Genomic DNA, 19,526 nt, shown 5'->3' on the forward strand with positions numbered 1-19,526 from the left:
TAGTGACAACGTAGCAAAAACTTGACATGATTCTGAGTTGATATCAAGTGGAATTATCCGTCACAAAAGTATGGAACGAACTGAAAATAATTTAAAAAAAACCACAATAATTTTCATGAATTTTATGACAAGAAATTTCGCTTGATATCAACTCTGAATCACGGTTTGAATCTTCCCCGTCAGTATTTGTTACGGTGGCACTAACACCCATACGCCCTTGTATGGTTACCTGTACGTACTAGTAAGTGGTTGTAACTGATGTCGTAACGGATAATGAGGGGTGATTTAGCTCATTATTTTGGGTTAACATCAAGTGGAATTTTCCATCGCAAAAGTATAGAATTGAAAATAATTCAAAAATAACATGAATTTTGTGACGGAAAATTCCAATAGATATTAACTCAGAATCATGGTGTGAATAATCCCCTTCAGTATTCGTTACAATGTCACTAGGTAACACTCTGTATATAGAAAATATTATACGGGTCATCTTAATTCATGCGTATTATTATGACTGACACAATAACATAATATAGCTTCCATACTTACATCGAAATAACACTGTGTCCATGTGATCCAAACTTCCAAAGTCACACGACTTTATGACTTTGAATTCAAGTTTGGATCAATAGATAATTGATATCACGTGGTTTCCAGCAATTATGCCCGGTTAATGACGATAGGCTCGCCCCTTATTACATGAGATCAAACATAGCAGGCGAGTAGTGGGTGTATTACTATACAATGTTTTAATTCATAAAGATGAATGAAGTCGCTTATTATCTCGCTTTTGTTTGCTTTTAGCGTTCCTGCAAATATCCTTTCTAAAGTGAAATTATATTTGGGCGAAAATCTGACGGTGACTATAACTCTATGGAGTTATATAAATTATATAAATAAAAATATAAGTTAAAAACTAAAACCCGATTACGGAAAAATCGCGCTCTAAAAAGTATGAATCAAGAAAATAGGTATATTTCTATAAAATTCTTCCGAATGGTGATGTTTAGAAGATATCCGTGGTCTAATGCCAATCTGTCCTAAGAGTTTGCTTACCACGGTATACGACTACGTCTATCTTCTTAACATTCGGAAGCATTTCAGAGAATATACCTATTTTCTTGTTTCATACTTTTTAGAGTGTGCATATTCCGTAGTCGGGTTTATAAACTTATATATTTTTAAACAAATGGAAAAATCAAACCCAAGTAGCTGATAGGAAGATAAAATATAATAGACAAAAAATTAAAAAATATAGAAAGTGTAAACAAAAAAAACAATTACAAAAGGCAGGTCGCTTGTTCAATGGCGTGGCAGTAATTATGATTTTGGGTGCTTTCAGTGTTTGTCACTATTGTAGACTTAACTAATGCTTGCTGCAGACAGAGCCCGGAAAAGGAAGGAAACGAATTTTGAATGAAACTAGAAACAAAATCCCGCGTTTTTCGGCTCCATATATGCAGCAAACTTTAGACCTTCATCTCCAACGCAATCCTCTGTTTACCGAACAAGACCTTCCTTATTTGTTCAACCTATTTGAGGTAAAATTACACAAAAATAAGACATAAAGTATTCGTGTACAGAATAAAGCGTAGCTTTAAGTGATTCCGTAAACAGTGCATGGAATGACAGGTAAGTATGGCCAAATGAGATTTAAATAAAATAATTGAAGTACGGTAATTAAAACAATAAAATTTAAATAGAAATTCGATTATTATGGTATAAAATGTTTTTGTTTCATATCCGGGTACTTTTAAGGCCAGAGTGAACAGGCACCTTCTGGGCGACCTCCATCTTAGGCCTCAGTGTCTTTGGGCAAGTCTGAAGCCAAGGGAAAACCCATCAAATTAAAAAATAATAATAATTATCATTAGCGTCAGTCGGCATCGGAGGTCCCATAATGAAGTAATGATTACAGGATGGGCCACCATGGTAAGCGGGTCACGTGTGTTTTTTTCCCCTTTTTCATCACGTTTTATTAATTATTACGCTCCATGTAAATCTTCCCCCTGTTGACGAGGGAAGATTTACGCTCAGTTTTTGACGTTGAAAGCCTGTTTTCATTTTGTATAAAATGTGTACCTTCGTGCATCTAAAAGAGCTTAGAATATTTAATGGCACGTCATTGTTTCCCTATTTATTCCGTTTTCACAGGGTCCTAATAATAATAATGCCCGGTTTTTAACAGAAGCTACTGCCTATCTAACCTTCCATCTCTCGAAGGGAATACCAGGCGAATACAGGTCAGGTCATATTCCTCCCAATTCTGGTCATTTACGATCAAAAATTTTGAAACTTATTGGTTTCATTATTGGTTATGGCGGACATCCTAGCTATAAGATCATTTTGTACCTGTATTCTTACAAATAAAGAACTTAGAATTTGAATTTGAATTTCGGCCAGTACTGGATTCGTTTAGATAAATCTCTTCCAATTTTCCAGAAATTTCGTATTTCACGGGTAACATTACCAACTTTTCTTTCTGTAAAAACTTTAAACATGCTGATACAGAGACACTAATTTGACAAATCCGTACAGCATTATTAACTTATGCGTTTAACAAATAATAAAGCAGAAAATTGTAGCTAAGTGAAATTTGATTTAAGTATATGTGAAACCGTTTTGCGTGATTATTCTGATTTTAAAAAAATATTTAAATTCGGGTGTTCTAAACCACTGATGGATTCTGCGTTAGACACGTTTTCGATAACGACATTTTCATTTTATCAAACGAAGTCTTACCGAGCCTTATATTGGTCGCTAAGGATTTATTTCCGCCTTATAAATATCCTCCTCCCTTATCAATAATTACAGCCACGTCTCGTATCGGTTTAGCACATTTTTTCCTAAACCCGAGCAAATGGGAATATCCGGGAAGCGACGAGCCGCTAAAGGCCCGGTAATCAGTTGACTGTAGCCCATGACTCAAAGACGTCGACGAAAAATGAGTTTCATTCCTGTTCCGGATATTATACTGATGGCCCAATCAGGCTTTCTGCCTACACTAAATAACACAAAGTTGGGATTCTTGGACTGAATGTTAGCTATAAATCCGAGGCAGGCAATCGCGTGCCGTTCCACCTCATGACCATGCAAGCGATGGCGCTACATATTGGAGAATGACGCGCACTGATTACGGAAATATTCCCATTTAATAAGAATAGAATAAAAATAGTTTATTAAAAAAGGGCGCCACACACAAAAAAAAAAGACAACATCATATCAAATTTCCACTAAAACAATTACAAAAAAGCAGAACAGATGTTTGTCAAAATGATCATAAGGTCGTGGTGGACGTCCTGAGATAAAAGGGACTCACTCAGCACAAGTCGCGGCGTGAACCACGACGCTGATATTATGTGGACCCTGTTGCTAAGCTCATCAATAAGCTCATTGACGTCACGGACTCTACTATAGAGACGCGGCCAACACTGCACCACACCACCACTGTACAAGAGTAATAAATACGAGAAATTAAATCTGAGCCGAATAATTAGAGCCGTGGTAGCCCAGTTGGTAGAACGCTTGCCACTCACTTTGAGGTCGTAGGTTCGAATCCAGCACATGCCTAAACCAACGATTGTCGAATTTGTTTTCGAATTCGTGTTTGGATCATAAATGATTATCACGTGCTCAGCGGTGAAGGAAACATAGTGACGAAACCCACATTCCCGAGAAATGCATAATATGTGACCTAACCTATATTGGGATGATTTTCTCTTCGCAGGTTGAAAGGTCAGACAGGCAGTAGCTTCTGTAAAAAACCAGTCCTGTCAAATCTTCAGGTGAGGTAAGCGGACCCTGTGAAAAACGGGATAACGCTAGGAGGGATTCAATTCGTATTTTTACGAAACGCGGAACGATTTCTGACGTCTAAAAGTGGGGTGACTCCAGCAACAGCGTATGGGAGAAAAAAAGGCGTTGGATGTCTATTTTACTGTTGGTGTCTTCCCATTGAGGTGCGCCTTCACCTGCTAGAATTCGCCTGTAATGAAACGTTACAAATCCACAACCGAGCGTTACAATGCACAACTTTTGCGTAAGAATCGCCTGTTGTGTTTTACAGATTTGAGGAATACAGGTAATTTGAGGAATATACTAGCGAATATGCCTGTTATGTTATGCTCGAAATCGATTTTCTTTCTTGCACAGGCGAATGCTCGTAAGTCTGGGAGGCAGTATGTAATGTAACTCGAAGTCGAAGATTTAACCTGACATTATAAGCGAATTCTGGCTGGTGAAGCATCAGTTCCCTTAAGCTATCTTGCTTTGAGTGAAAGAGAGAGTAAATGTGATATTTTTTTTTCTCTTCTCCTTCTTTTATCGTGTGGGTTGTGAGATGGACGACCGACCTCATCAACACTAGTTTCAAGGTTATTATTGAGCCGCGAAAGTCCCCTGACATGATTTCATGCAATGATGATCTCACAATCAATGATGATGATTTCTTTGATTACGAGTACATTACTAAGTAGTTACCGGGACCAACGGCTTAGCGTACCTTCAGAAGCACGGAGCTACTTACTTTCGGATAACCGGGTGATCAGTCTGCAATGTTCTAGCCACCATGTTCTGTCCCCCCTGGATTCGAACCCGGTACGCTGAACCACTGGACCGCGGAGGCCGTTCCTTTCTCTGCTACATTGGACGTTGGTTTCACGCCATTTACGTCTGCAGCCCATCTTAAAATAAGTCAAAGGGAAATTTGGTTGTTTACAAGTTAGTTAATTTAATCTCAATTACGCATAATAATAAATTTTACCCTTATATTATACCCTTTGAAAACAATTCTTGTTTTGTTCACAAGAACTTACTTTTCCATTGTTTTTCACCCTTACGTGCCTTTCGAAGCATGGTTCATCTTAACAAAGGACAGTCTCACAAAGTGGTTTCGCCAATGTCTCCATCGGGAATCGATCCCGGACCTCCAGATTGTGAGCCTTCCGCCTGTAATGTCCTAGCCAAACTATCACAAAGTGATTTTTGTGATTTGTCCCAACCGGGATTTGAATCCGGGCCCTCCGGATCGTGAGCCCAACGCTCAAACCACTGGACCACGGAGGCCCAATAAATAGATGGATATTTATTACAACTTTTGTTTATTCTTCTTCTTCTGTTTACCAGATAGACAATTATCAGCTAGATCATTTTCTTTTTACCAGAATCAGAGAGCATATGAAGCATACTCCACGCTGATGGCCTGTGGGTTGGTGGAGAAACATCTGCACTGACCTACTTCGTTTTCTGAAGTGAATCGAACCCGGGACCTCTGGTTGGTAATCAAGGTCTCTAGCCACTACACTACTGATTCTGTTCAACCTTAAAATGACACACTTTACTTCTGTTGGTTTCAGATTTTGTAAAATTCGGATCAGCAAGTTTACATTCGCGCTTATCTCATATTTGTCTGATTAAGTCTACCGGCAAGGCAGCGTATATAGGTGATATTGGCATACACTTTATGTCAATATCGTTCAGAGATCGTCTTGATATACTCCCAGCTCCGAGCAGACGCCACCAGCAAACTCATATGTAGCACATACGATTCTAGATCGTAATGCACAGCGGATATTAGACCTTGCATGTCATGCATAATATGCAATTTTATTTGAAGTAGCATAAGAGGTCTTATCTCTCTACGGTTTACTTACATTATGAATTATTATGGCACTAGTAACTCGGCCGGGCTTCGTTTGTTCACAGTAAAATGAATAACAATGACACTTTATAATCCCATACATTTTTCTCACTGTCACCTTATGTAAATCCCATACATTTTTCTCACTGTCACCTTATGTTAACCACATACATTTTTCTCACTGTCACCTTATGTCAATCACATACATTTTTCTCACTGTCACGTTATGTCAACCACATACATTTTTCTCACTGTCATATTATGAAAATTCCATACATTTTTCATATACTGTGACTGTCACCACATAGTACATAATGATTTGCAACTTGACTAAGCCTTATACATTAATTTTTGCAGGTTCAGACATAATGATTGTAATTAGCATGTCAGAAAGTAAGGATTTCCCCTGAGAACACTTAGAAAGTTTAATAAGGTTACTTCGATGATCAAAGGTAAGTTACCAACCTCAGCATTGAATAATAATTTAATAGTTTACAGGAAAGCTGCTTTGAAGGTTTTCGGATTAAAATAATAATCATTACAGCGGCTTTTAGGTACTTTGTAAATACCCCTCAGTTATTTGTTATAAGTAATTATCATCATTATTATGGACTGATCAACTGATTTCGTATTAAAAGTTGCCGCAAGTTGTCTTTGGTTATACAGATGAAAAAAAAAAATACAAGTACATTTACAATTCTCAAGTGGGAAGTAAGTCTTCGTTGCATGATTTATATTCCTCAATTAACAGATATAAGAACTCACTGTATTCAAGTAGTCGCATTAGATAGATTATTTTATATACTTACTCTTAATTAAATCTTGATTAGGGTTGATGAGGTTGGTACCTCATAACCCACACGATAGAAGTAGAAACTTAATTAAAAAAAAACTAGATTAGACACACTTCAAAATAACTAAGGCGTCCATTTAAGAATAATATTTTTTTTGCACACAACACTACATACCCATAGGACAGTTACAAAAAAAAAATGTTTTTCAAACTTTATCGGGTTGAATCACAAATTACTACCGAATGTCACAAACGAATGGTCACAAGTTACTAAATAAAGTCACGAATTAATAAGTTTACTAGTCCATTGATTATAATTATAGACTTAGTCCATCGTGTTAGAGATTGTAATCCGTTAGTTGACGCTGCGTTTGTTGCGTTTCATTCACTCCCAAGTCCAGCAGTTATGAATAAAAGAATTGTAAGAGAATATTTAGGCAGTAGACAATACAGCTTGTTGACTAACTTACGAAATTCAGCGAGACATGGATCTTGGGAAACTTTGCGAGCTATACGGGCGGATCCGAATCAATTAAGAATTGTAAGAAGTTTCTCGAATACAGAATGTTTGAGTTTGATGAACTTGTAGCTTAGTTCAACAAAAGCTTGTATCTTGCTGGAGAAACGTACGGCAGAGTGATTTTTACATGTTAATACTTACTTATTTTTGTAATGTTATTTTAAGAAATACTTACTTAATGTTTAATAAGTTTGGAAAAATTAAAGTATGAATAATTTGGTTTGACTTATTCTAGTTATCCCGGTTGGCATTGTAGCCACTATTTAGATGAGATAAATGAGGGTTTGAGGCAGGGTCTTCATCCTTTAAACCCTTATTTTTGATAGTTTAAATGTCTTATTTTTTTATACTTAATTAAGACAAAGTATACTTGCTTTCTCAAGACATAAAAATTTAATGAAAGAAGATTATCATCAAGTAGGTAGGAACGTAATAAAAGCAAAGTCATTTTGGACCAGATCATTTTATTATGCTAGTAATTTATTATAACGACCTTTGTAAAGAAGAAAAGTTTAATTTAGTCCAGCCAGGAGAAAGAAGTACCGAAATAAAAACAAGGTTAAAGCCAATTTGCTTTGGCAATTATCTTAAAGGACGTCTGTTGCCCTCGGCCGAATATAGGAGGAAAGTATGTAATTAAAATGTTTTTACACATGACTGTATCAGGAAGTTACAGAGAGAGGTAGGGGGAAAAATAATTTTAGTAAAGCTTGGTTTTGGTAAAAATTTAAACGAAGATAAATAAGTAAAAGTGTTTTTTGTCAAGCTTATATCGGTAGGGGCGAAGACTATCCCTTCCATACCTACGTAGTTAGTCTTTATGCTATGCCAATGTTCGGATCTTGTTTTTTGGACTGTAAGGTGTAATAGATGGTGAGAAGTCGAGGGTTCTACTTCCAAATGCAAATACCAGCTTGTTCCTTGTCACTATTTATTTATACATTTTATACAATTGTTACACTTTCGCGGGAGGCGTCGGCCATTTAATTCGGTATAATATTGCCATATAAAAATATTCTTAATTATAGGTATAATGGATTCTGGTAGGGCTCTAGCTAGAACATCACCGATTGAGAAATTGGTCGGTGTACGGAACGGAAGTCGATTGGGGCAACCACCGTTCTACACGCCCTATCTATGGAGTAGTGAAAATGGAGGCGATTACTCCACCGACAAGAACACAGCTCTTTTATTATAAAAATTGTCATTCTATGTGTGTGAGAACATATAACGCCATTCCGTCCTATATTAAAGAGCTACCCCATCTAAAGTTTAAAACCCAACCCAAAAAGTGGTTAAAGGGGAAGCAGTTTTATAGCATAAGTGAGTTTTTCAGTTTATAAATAGGTATTTTTTCTTTTCTTTCTTTTTTTTTATATAGATAAGTGTTTTTGTAATATTTTTTAGTAGTTATTATTGTATGTCACAACATGACTAAATGTGCTGAGAGCACTTCCATCGATATATTTACCACATTTATGACAATAAATTTCATTTCATTTCATTTCGAGAGAGAGAGATAGGTATAATATTTTCATAAGTACTTGTGTTGCCAGCAACAGCTAGAAGGTCAGTATTATCCGAATTAAAATAAACCCATTAAAGTATTTCGTTAAAAACCTGTGTATTGAGTGAAACGCGGCTAATTGCCGGTGGCTATCGCTTTAGCCCGACACTACTCGGTCGAGCACGCGATCTAGTGATCATTCTCCACTTACATTACTACACGCAACGCGCTGTTTTGCTTACTCTTTATTTATATTAGTAAGTAGTTTACAAGAAGGGAAGTGTTTGTTTGAATGACTTTAGACGAAGGCATAGCTTTGCGTTTGCATCCCTGGGGGCAGGCAGAGGTGTAGGTATAGTACAGTCATGAGCAATATAATGTAACCACTTTAGGACTCTGTCGCACAAACATATTTGACATTTAGTGAGACTTAGGTACAGTTCAAGTTGTCAAAAAAGTTACTGTGACATGGTACTAAAGTGTATACATATTAATTCTCGTGACCGTCCTTATTATGGTACTGTAAATGCCTAAAGTACGGTAAAGTCGATAAATCAATTAAGGCAAATCTTAAAATTTCCCGGTGATTAATGAATGAGTTTACGCTAAATAGTTTTGAGAATACTTGACATGGTTTTCAGTAATTCCTTCTTACGTTGAATTGCAAAAGCAAAAAGAAAACGCGTCGGGGCTGAGAACGTTAGTGCAAAGTGCTGCTAAATGATTTCGTATATTCTTTCTGGGTAAAGTACCTAAGTAGCTGGGAAAAAAAAACATTCAGTTATGGAAACTATAACATGCAAAAAAATAATTAAAATGTCATTTTATCATTTCGGCAGCTAAGTCTAATAAAATAAAGCAAAATAAAAAATTTTGAAAAAACCCACGACGGTAAAAATTTCATCGAAAAAGAATAAATAAACTCAAAACCCCCGACTTAACCCAATTATTATGTAACGAAATATTATATTAGACTTAAAAATACTTTCTAAAAAAGAGTTGATATCTCGAGACATCGGTAATAGATATACTTAAGTACCTAAACAATGAATATGGATGTTTACAGTTTTTTCCTAACGTGTCTGTTTCTCGAAGATATACTTAAATGTAGCGATAATAATTTTACCATAATACATAACCGAGGAATATCCGTCGGGGGCTCACCTCAAGATCATGTCAATGTGACAGTTCTCATATAAAAACAGACTAGAGCATGATCTTGAGGGCAGTCTCAGCTGAGATTCGTTTATTAATACCACCCTAAGACTTAATGGCAATTCTTGTTTGCTACTTGGGTATAGCTTCTTGTATTAAATTCGTGACCAGTACCATGTTTATCACGTGTTTATTACGTTATTAAAAAAAATAGAGGGATTGTAAAATATACTTGTGAAATAAATATACACACACACTACACACATATGTATAGTGTGTGTGTGTGTGTGTGTGTACAGTGTGTATATATACACATTTGTAACACGTAAATGAAAATTTTTACAAGAAATTTTCTTGTAAACAGGGCTTGTAAGTTTTGATAAACAGGACATTGCACTCAAACTACGCTGCTTCTGACTTGCTTTTCGCGTCGTCAAATCCGATTGGTCGCCTCTATACCGATACAAAAGTAAAAATATACAGACAGATTTACAGCATCGTAATATACATACATGCGTGCATGAAATTGGTACATTCAAACACGACTAATGGAGTCCCGTAATGGATTGTGCTAAGAGCGTTTATGTCGGTTGATAGCATCTACACTTGAACTAAGGAACGCCATACCGATTACATCAAACCTTCATTGCAGGTGCTAAATTATTGTTAAAATACCCAACTTTATGTTTACAAGGTACTAATTATGAGAGTCATGAAAATAACTGGTATTAAAGTTGGACTATTGCTAATTTAACAGCCTCGATGGTCTAGTGGTTAGAGCGTTAGGCTTACGATTTGGAGGTCCGGGTTCGATTTCCGATGGGGACATTGTCGAAATCACTTTGTGATACTTTTTTTGGTAAGGACATTGCCGCCTTAAATTACCAGATTTTCCGAAAAACTAAACTGATTCCGTGCTTCGGAGGGCACGTCAAGTCATTGGTCCCGGCTATTAGCCGTAAAACACCTCTACCGACCCGCAGTGGAGCAGCGTGGTAGAGTATGCTTCATACCCCCTCTGGTTGATTGACGGGAGGCCTGTGCCCAGCAATGGGACGTATATAGGATGTTTATGTTATGTTATTGCTAATTAGGAAGTATATATTTTCTTCATGAGTGCGCTAAACGCGAATACTATGTATTCAAACGACCATTGCTAAGTTTGCGTGTTAAAGTAGGTAATTGTTTCAATTTAATATTATTTTGCGACTTTCCTTTTGTAGAGGTGAAATGTAAAACGCTATTTTGAATTTTATTTGAATTGTACTACAAATAATTTACTTTTGTTTACATTATACTTCCGGGCTCGATACCCTTTAATAATTAAAGTCTTTTTTTTTTGAGTGTTGGAGGGGAAAATTTTAATAACGAGTTCTTGATAGGCATAGGCGATAGTTGACTCGGCTGTCACATCCTTGATAACTTCGAAACATAAATAATGATAGGTCGTCAAAGAATAAATAAGTAGAATTCGTGTTCACCCTATTTGGGAAACGCATGACACTAAAAGCCTAACACTAAAAGCCTTTAACCTGTAACACCAAGATTGGGAGCACAGGTTGAGCAAGTTGCTCGATTTGACAGCTGTCAGACACATCACAAACGAAGGCATGATGGAAAATTGAACCCTATATCTATGAGGTTAAACACGTCGAATCAGGCTTCTTTTGGAGGCTTTATTACGTATAAAGAAGCATTGTAATAGAATCCTGGCTGCATTTTCAAGTACATATGACAGTCCTTTCATCTTTGACCTAATAAAGCCCTCTACGTTATAACAAATTGTAAGTTAGGTGAATTGTACACTATTAAATAATAAATGGATTTGAGTTGACTTTATTTACTTACAAATAAAGATTATTGTTATGATGCTATTGTGGCTTTGTATCGATTACTAATGTAACTGTGACCAACCAACCGACTAAATAAAGATATCTTTAAGTTAATATTTACAGTTTGAGTTATGACGAAATGAAAAAAAACCCTGATTTTTAACATTTTTATGGGGTGAAATTTTATACATCTTTGTTCCAAATTCAAACCCGCATTTATAACTGAACTGTGTGTGTGTCTTATTGGATGCAAGTACTTCCATTTAGGCCATCATCAGACAGACTGTACCAAAGCAACTCCGCGCAGTTGGATAAAAAAAATGTTTTATTGGCAACAAACAAAATACAATCAGCTAGAGGCTGACTTCTTTTAAGCTTATAGGGCCTGTGTTAGAAGGCACCGCTCTTCCAAAGTAGGTAAGAATAACATTTTATGCTTTTTTATTTTTATTGTTTCTACCGTGCTTACACATTATTACTTAAAATGTAATTTACATACATGCAAAGGAGAAATGTGCCAGTGTGTGTGTGTGTGTGTGTGTGTCTGTGTGTGGGTGGGCAACAACATCTCTCTGAGAAATTGCCGGATGCACCGCGTTTACGTCCCCAAACTTATCACAGTGCTTATATCTAACTGTACATAAGAATAATGCACATCTATACAAATAATAAATACATACAATATAATCTACCTGTATATAACATTACATATAATATAGCTTTTCAGGTCCAAAGAAGAATATGTCCCAATTCATACCGCCTTCCATAAACTCAGGGATGTACCATTCATAATAATAGAAAGCAAACTTTATCTGTTGATGACAATATGTGATGCGGGGTACGCACATTTGGAAGGGATAGGCGGTGGATCGAAATGTATCCTCCTCATATGCCAGAGCTCTAAGTCTGATGCAAGTTGGTATTTGCGGGACTTGGATCCAACCCTGAAAATTATAATGCATAATCATTATACATATACACATAAACTCACGCCTATTTCCGCCGGGGTAAGCAGAGACAATGGAAACAATTATTATTGGTACCAAAATACACAAGTTATGTCGTGTGGGTCGTACGGTAATTGACCTAACTTATTAAGCTCAATGCACATTGAGATTATTACGCGAGCATAGGATAGAATAACACTAAGTACTGCGAAGATGTTTTTTTTTTGTCGTGACTTATCGTATCGTGTCGTCTTATCGTGCCGTGATTCTATCTGACAGTCAGCCGGCGACGAGCACGTCACAGTGGAAACTCGCACTACCCTCTTATTTCACTTATTATTCTGACTATTGTTGATGTGTATGACTATTCAATGTTTGCTAATGCTCGCACTGATGCGACTCAGGTGATACGCAAAAAGTCTGCGTCGTTGCTATTAAGGGTACGGGATAGCAGCAACTCTGTTTTGAGGGCTATTAGTGATAGTTGCCATCTCTAAATTTTACTTTAAGTAGTTTAGTTTTACTTTTAAGTGAATGCTAACAACAAACGGATCTATAGTTATCTTAAATAAGTAATCACAATAAAGTGTTACTGTCACACTACATTTAGATTAAATGATCTTAATTCTTTGTGTTGACTTCGACCCCACGCACGCTTTTCAAAAGTCCGGGACTCCATAGGTCCGAGATATGGAAACGAAATACATAATAATAATAATACGAGTTTGTATTATTCCCCTCCCTCCTTCCCATTTCTCCGGTCCAGTAGTTAATGGCAAACCAACGATCGTTTCGTTTCGTATGATCTGTGAAAAAAAATGACAAGCACTGTGCCCTGCGGCGGACTTCTGCGTGAACGCGTACATACAAATCCTGGCCCAGACCCGGGTGAGAGCCCTCAGCGTTCCTCATTTGTCCAGCCGGCTCATTTGCGGCCAATCTACAATAAGTCATCAGAGCCCATAACGCTCCTGGTGCTGCCTCTGTGTGCATTGAGCAATATTAAATTGTTATTTACATTCTTCTAAAATGAGAAATATCCCTATTTTAAAGATACTTAAAAATACTGAAAATATGACGAATAAATAGTTATGTCACACAAACTTACCCTTACTATGGGTTTGCCTATGATGTCTATGTGATTTAATTCGACATGAGTGTAGAATTTTAAATCAGTGCTGTTGCACCAGCCATATATGTATTCACTGTGAACGATTTCTGAAAAATAAAGCGTTATTTTTGATTATTGTGATCTTGCAATCGTGTTTGTACTTAAATTATATTTGCTGCCTGAACGACAGAGCGTCCATTGATACGCGTAGGTTGAAAAGGCCACATTCATCTAAAAAAAGCAGATGTCAAATGCTTTTTAAAATGAATTGCAATAATGTGGCTTTTTTAGACCGTGTATCTACCACAAATATGGATATGGCGCTTCAACACTCGCGCTACCGAAAACGCATTCCTTTTCAGATACGCGCTTCCCACACGCAACTTATGATAAACAGCTCTCGTGGCACTGCAACCGACGCGAATTGAGGGCTTTGACCAATAGCCGTTCGACATCTATCTACGTAGATGACATTCGCTACGTTTATTTGTCGAAACCCTCGATTATAAACGTGCGCGCCGCGGTTGCAGACCCTTCAGACTCTCATCCGGTACATCATTAAGGACAATAGGCTTGAGGGTGCCCAGTTGGGTTCGAATCTCAGTTCAGGGCGTCATCTGAAAGGATAATATTTGAAAGAATCGATAGCGATAAACGCTGAATGACGGAAATCTTCGACTACACTGGCGGGGTCGATATCGGGTTTCTGAAGTGTTTTTGCGAGCTGATTGGCCGCCTCTATGGCAAGAGTGATCGGGTCGTGGGGATCGTATACTTATTACGTCTTTCTGACGCCGATACTTTTCAGTGCCGTCCCTAAGCGGAATGTATTCGGAAGCCGCAACTACTAGGGGGGATTTGCGTGGTGCGGAGTAGAATCGAAAAAAGTTTTGAAGCTAATTTAAGCCATTGGGCAATGTCGTAAGAACACTTATCATTTATTATACGGTTTATCATTATGGATATGTATTGACGCATTCGTATCAAAAGTGACTGCAAGATTTGCTTTTTGTGCCTATAAGAGATGTTTTTTGATAACTTTGGTCCTCGTTTAGGAATAACATGCATGTGTTTATGTAGAATTTTTGCAATTATGTATGAGCGTTACTTACGGTCCATAGGCGGAGAATTCGACAACTTTAAATCTTCCATAGTAGTAAAGTATTGCCAGCAGGAGGATAAACTAACTGAAACAGTCATGTTCAAAAGAATTAGTTAATATGTTATTATAGATACTAAAAAAATAACCAATCGAGGTGTCGGCTAAATGACCATGGATGGCATCGATAGTCCTAGCCTGTACCAAGGCGCGCCACAAAGCCCCTGAGCCTTACGTATCCAGGCGCTTCCAGCGACCTTCTGCATGTATCCCGCCAGCTTGCCAGGGTCGACCTACACTGCGTTTCCCTAGATGCAGTCTCTACTCCAGAGCACGCTTGCATCAGCAGTTGTCGGTTCTGCGACAAATGTGGCCAACCCACTGCCATTTCAGTTTGCTATCTTTTAGTGCTATTTCGGTAACTTTGGTTCTCTGTCGGATCACTTCATTTCGGATTCCATCTCTAAGAGAAACTCCAAGCATAGCTCTTTCCCGAGCTGAGCAACTTTTAGCTTGCTCTTGTTAATTTTGTCGAATGAGTTTATATATTTTTTTAAAATAATGATGCTAATGATGAGAGAGAATCGAGGACTTTGAAATGTGGTGTTTGAGGAGGATGGAAAGAATAAGTTGGACAGAAAGGGTTACAAATTAGGAAGTGCTAGTAAGAATAAGGGAAAAGAGACAAATACTGAGAATTATTGAGGACAGAAGAGGCAAGATGATTGGACACCTGACACGACGAATTTATTAAAAACATTATAGAAGGAAAGCTAGAAGGAAAAAGAGGAAGGGGAAGACCAAGAACAGCTAACATGGAACAGATTAAAGAAAAGGTTAACATCGTGTCTTATAGGGAAGTCAAGGAATTGGCCTGTGATAGACTAGAATGGAAAATGTTACACCGACAAGAGCGTGGCTCTTAAATTGATGATGATGAATGATGCTAATATAAATTAACACAATCCTTACCTAAAGCTAATGTTGTAATCAAGCAAAACCCTACGTTCGATTTCATTGTGATGAAACAGAATGTCAATGATCTTATAACTTATTACGAGTAAGAAATTTGTTTGACAATGCGAGTTACTGATTTTCGGTACAGATATTTATATCGTTGTACATTCATATAGTCGTTTTAATTGTTTGTAAACATTTTCATCTTGCGTTAGATATTGTATTTACAATACATAACTCATAGCACAAATTACAAATCAAATGTGTCGTCATGGTAGTGAGCAATGTTTCCGGAATGAAATATTATGATTATTACGAGATATATAAAGTCGTAATAGTAATATGCCTATAGATAAGTATACTGTACTTATGTGTATGTCTGTTCCACACTTCAGCACTGCCTGGAGAATGTCACAGGCTATTGAAGATCTTTTATTGACTTCGTTCCAAAAGTGGCTAGTTGTTTTCTGATTACTTGTGATCTGTGCAACCTATAAGAAATTACGGGCGTGAGTTTATGTTAGTGTACGTATGTACAATTTACTTTTATTTATAAATTGAAATTAATGATTGATATTGATATTATACTATTCTGCATGACATTTAGGAATTATTATTATTGAGTTTAAATTTCTCCGTGGCCTAACAGCCTCCGTGGTCTAGTGGTAAGAGCGTTAGGCTCACGATCTGGAGGTCCGGGTTCGATTCCCGATGGGGACATTGTCGAAATCACTGTGTGAGACTGTCCTTTGTTTGGTAAGGACTTTTCAGGCTTGAGTCACCTGATTGTCCGAAAAAGTAAGATGATTCCGTGCTTCGGAGGGCACGTTAAGCCGTTGGTCCCGGCTATTGGCCGTAAAAACACCTCCACCAAACCGCACTGGAGCAGCGTGGTGGAGTATGCTCCATACCCCCTCCGGTTGATTGAGGGGAGGCCTGTGCCCAGCAGTGGGACGTATATAGGCAGTTTATGAGTTTAAATTTGAATTATATTATTGAATTATTGTCAAGTTCATATTATTATGTTGATTTCTTAGGTTGATTTAGTTTGTTTTAGGTATGACAATTTTAAATTCGTATGCCAATTCTTGACTGAATGTGCTGAGACCGATGACAACACTGTAATAACTTGTAACACGCAACATTCACGAATAAATATTTTTGTAAGTATTTGTATTTATACAATTCAGAACATTTTTTTATGCTAATTTCCCTCATCTCAATTATAATCATCATCATAATCGTTAATTTAAGAGCCACGCTCTTGTCGGTGTTAGCATTCTCCATTTTGGACAATCAAAGGCCAATTCTTTGACTTCCTCATACAACACCACGTTCAAGTTCTCTTTAAATTGTTCTACTTATGATAAAAAAAAAAATTACGTATGTGAATAAAATGACTAGAGAGTGCGTGAGTGCTTGTTTGTAAATAACCTGCTAAATCTTTACGCAAGAGTTGCGAGTTTCGCATTTTTATTCTGGTAAATAAACGTAGCAGAATACTAAACGACATATTCTTTGAACTGCATTTAGTGGTGTGTACATCGTCAACGTTACATAACGTACTTGACTTCATTTGGCCATAAAATTATTGTACAGGTATATGTTACTGAATGGCTGCACCTTTCAATTCGGGTTTAATGTTCCCTTGTATCATATTAATTGTTATATTTGGTAAGTCATTATGTTATCAATTTTTCATTGCAACATTATCAGTTTATCGAGTTGTGGAGTCAATAAAACAGGGAAATGTAAAATAACCTAACCTAACTTCTTAGTTCACAGGGAGAAGTCCCATTATTTTTTGTGTGAGGCGTGTTATTTTATTATTTAAAATCAGACACATTAGGGGGCAGGAGCTCGGTGGCGCAGCGGTAAACGCGCTCGGTCTGCGATTGTTGAAGTTAAGCAATTTTCGCAAAGGCCGGTCATAGGATGGGTGACCACAAAAAAAAGTTTTCATCTCGAGCTCCTCCGTGCTTCGTGAGGCACGTTAAGCCGTTGGTTCCGGCTGCATTAGCAGTCGTTAATAACCACCAATCCGCACTGGGCCCGCGTGATGGTTTAAGGCCCGATCTCCCTATCCATCCATAGGGAAGGCCCGTGCCCCAGCAGTGGGGACGTTAATGGGCTGATAATGATGACACTTAATAAAAAAAAGAAACAATTGTTGTTTTTATTTGAAGGGAGATATTTTATGAGTCTCTACAGGGTTAATCAAATTTTGTGTCCATCCCTTCGTCTGTCAGATAGTCTATCGATGTCTATCGATAACTATATCGATGTGTCACTGCAGTATATAACAATTCTTCTTCTTCTCTCGTATGGGTTGTAGACCGCTGACGGATCACACCTACCCTGGTTTAAGGATTAAGTACTTATTGGTGCTAATTCCTGTAAACACCATCTAATTTTATTTTAAGTTATATCAGTCATTTCCTTATCCACCGAAAAATAAAAGGACGGATAATCGACAAGCATAAAATTTATGGAACACACGGCAATTTTAAGCACAAATCTAAAACAACCCTATAAAAAATTGCATTGGCTAATAACCCGACAGAATTAAGTTGACAGCAAACGTCAAACGGTTTGCATACCAGCGAGATAGATTCACCCGAGTTATTCATTAATTTACGCATTCTTCCTAAAATTAAGAGCTGCCAATCATTCGTCCCTTTCCTTTTCGGCGGATAAGAAAATGACAGGTATAACTTAAAGTAAAATTAGGAGGTGTCTGCAGGAATAGAAGCCATTATCGAGTCGCCAGAGGTCCCTGTTATAGCTACGTCTTTACTGGCGTAAATAGAAAATGAGACTAACGGTTTAACGTGCGTTCCAATGCAGAGAATCGTCTTAATTTCGGGAAATGAGGTGGCTAAGCATGCAATATGTCCTAACCAAACAAAGGTCAGTCTCATAAAGTGTAGTGTGACATGTCCTTCTCCGGCGAAAATCGAACCCAGGACTTATCCGGATCATGAGCCGAATGTTCTAGCCACTAGATAACCTAACCACAGAGGGTTGCAGTAATAATGTCGTATCTAATGAACTTTCGAGAACACGATCCTCAAAAAAAAAAATAGATAGCGCTGCATAACTTTGGCTTCGTTTAACCTTATAATTTCATGGATAACAGACATATATTAAGCATCTTTTATGTTTGTTTTTTGGTATAAATAAATAACCCTTGTTATGACATCCAGGCATAAGACATCTTCCACCCATTATTATTCTGTTCAAAATAAAGAGAAGCAATATAGGTAGTAACGTAATTATATACATATTTTATCCAAATATCAAGTAACAATTATTTTTTATACTGTAAGTCAGTACTTACAGTAGAAAAAGTAATTATTTTTTATACTGTAAGTCAGTACTTACAGTATAAAAGATAATTGTTGCTTGATAATTAGTAATTACCTATTTTCTCATTGCTACTGAGCAATGAGAAAATAGGTATAGGTAAAGGTATACAGCGCCATCTATATTTTTCTTTGGGGAATGTGGCCTGGAAAGTTCTTTATTATAAACCTGTCACTAAGTAAGAACGGAGGAAGTAATTCGTTTAGAATCCACTTAATATAAAATTTGCTTTATATTTAAGTCAATAATGGCAATGGATGGAAGGCGATTCCTGCGAACGCTGCCAAGCAAGCTCTGCGAGGCCCATTTGACGTCCATTGGAATAAAGGAGATGACAAGATGGCAAGAAGTACGTACTTCTGAAATCATTGTTTCACGAATTCGTGATTACCTACCTACCTACCCACCTACCTATCTAACCACCTACCTACACACCTACCTACCTACCTACCCACCTTCCCACCCACCTACCTACCTACCCACCCACCTACCTACCTACCTACCCACCTACCTACCTAACCACCTACCTACCTAACCACCTACCTACCTAACCACCTACCTACCCGCCTACCTACCTAACCACCTACCTACCCACCTACCC

General features: G+C 37.4%; 1 protein-coding gene across 1 annotated transcript; it reads right to left on the reverse strand.

Moving 5' to 3' along the window:
* Positions 1-12,149: 12,149 nt before the first annotated feature.
* Positions 12,150-14,703, reverse strand: LOC126368286 (uncharacterized). Its single transcript, XM_050012182.1, has 3 exons — positions 14,616-14,703; positions 13,501-13,610; positions 12,150-12,389 (listed from the first exon to the last, which is right to left on the reverse strand). The coding sequence occupies exons 1-3, from the start codon at positions 14,701-14,703 to the stop codon at positions 12,150-12,152; spliced, it is 438 nt and encodes a 145-aa protein (XP_049868139.1).
* Positions 14,704-19,526: the final 4,823 nt, after the last annotated feature.

The sequence above is a fragment of the Pectinophora gossypiella genome, chromosome 7 (assembly GCF_024362695.1).
Source record: "Pectinophora gossypiella chromosome 7, ilPecGoss1.1, whole genome shotgun sequence".
In the NCBI taxonomy this organism is placed as follows: Eukaryota; Metazoa; Arthropoda; class Insecta; order Lepidoptera; family Gelechiidae; genus Pectinophora; species Pectinophora gossypiella.

Excerpts from the sequence above, each read along its gene's own strand:
- LOC126368286 (XM_050012182.1), bottom strand. The coding sequence starts at position 14,703 with ATGACTGTTTCAGTTAGTTTATCCTCCTGCTGGCAATACTTTACTACT. Across the intron at positions 13,611-14,615 it reads GAATTCTCCGCCTATGGACC|AAATCGTTCACAGTGAATAC; the intron begins GTAAGTAACGCT and ends TTTATTTTTCAG. Across the intron at positions 12,390-13,500 it reads TAGGCAAACCCATAGTAAGG|GGTTGGATCCAAGTCCCGCA; the intron begins GTAAGTTTGTGT and ends TATAATTTTCAG.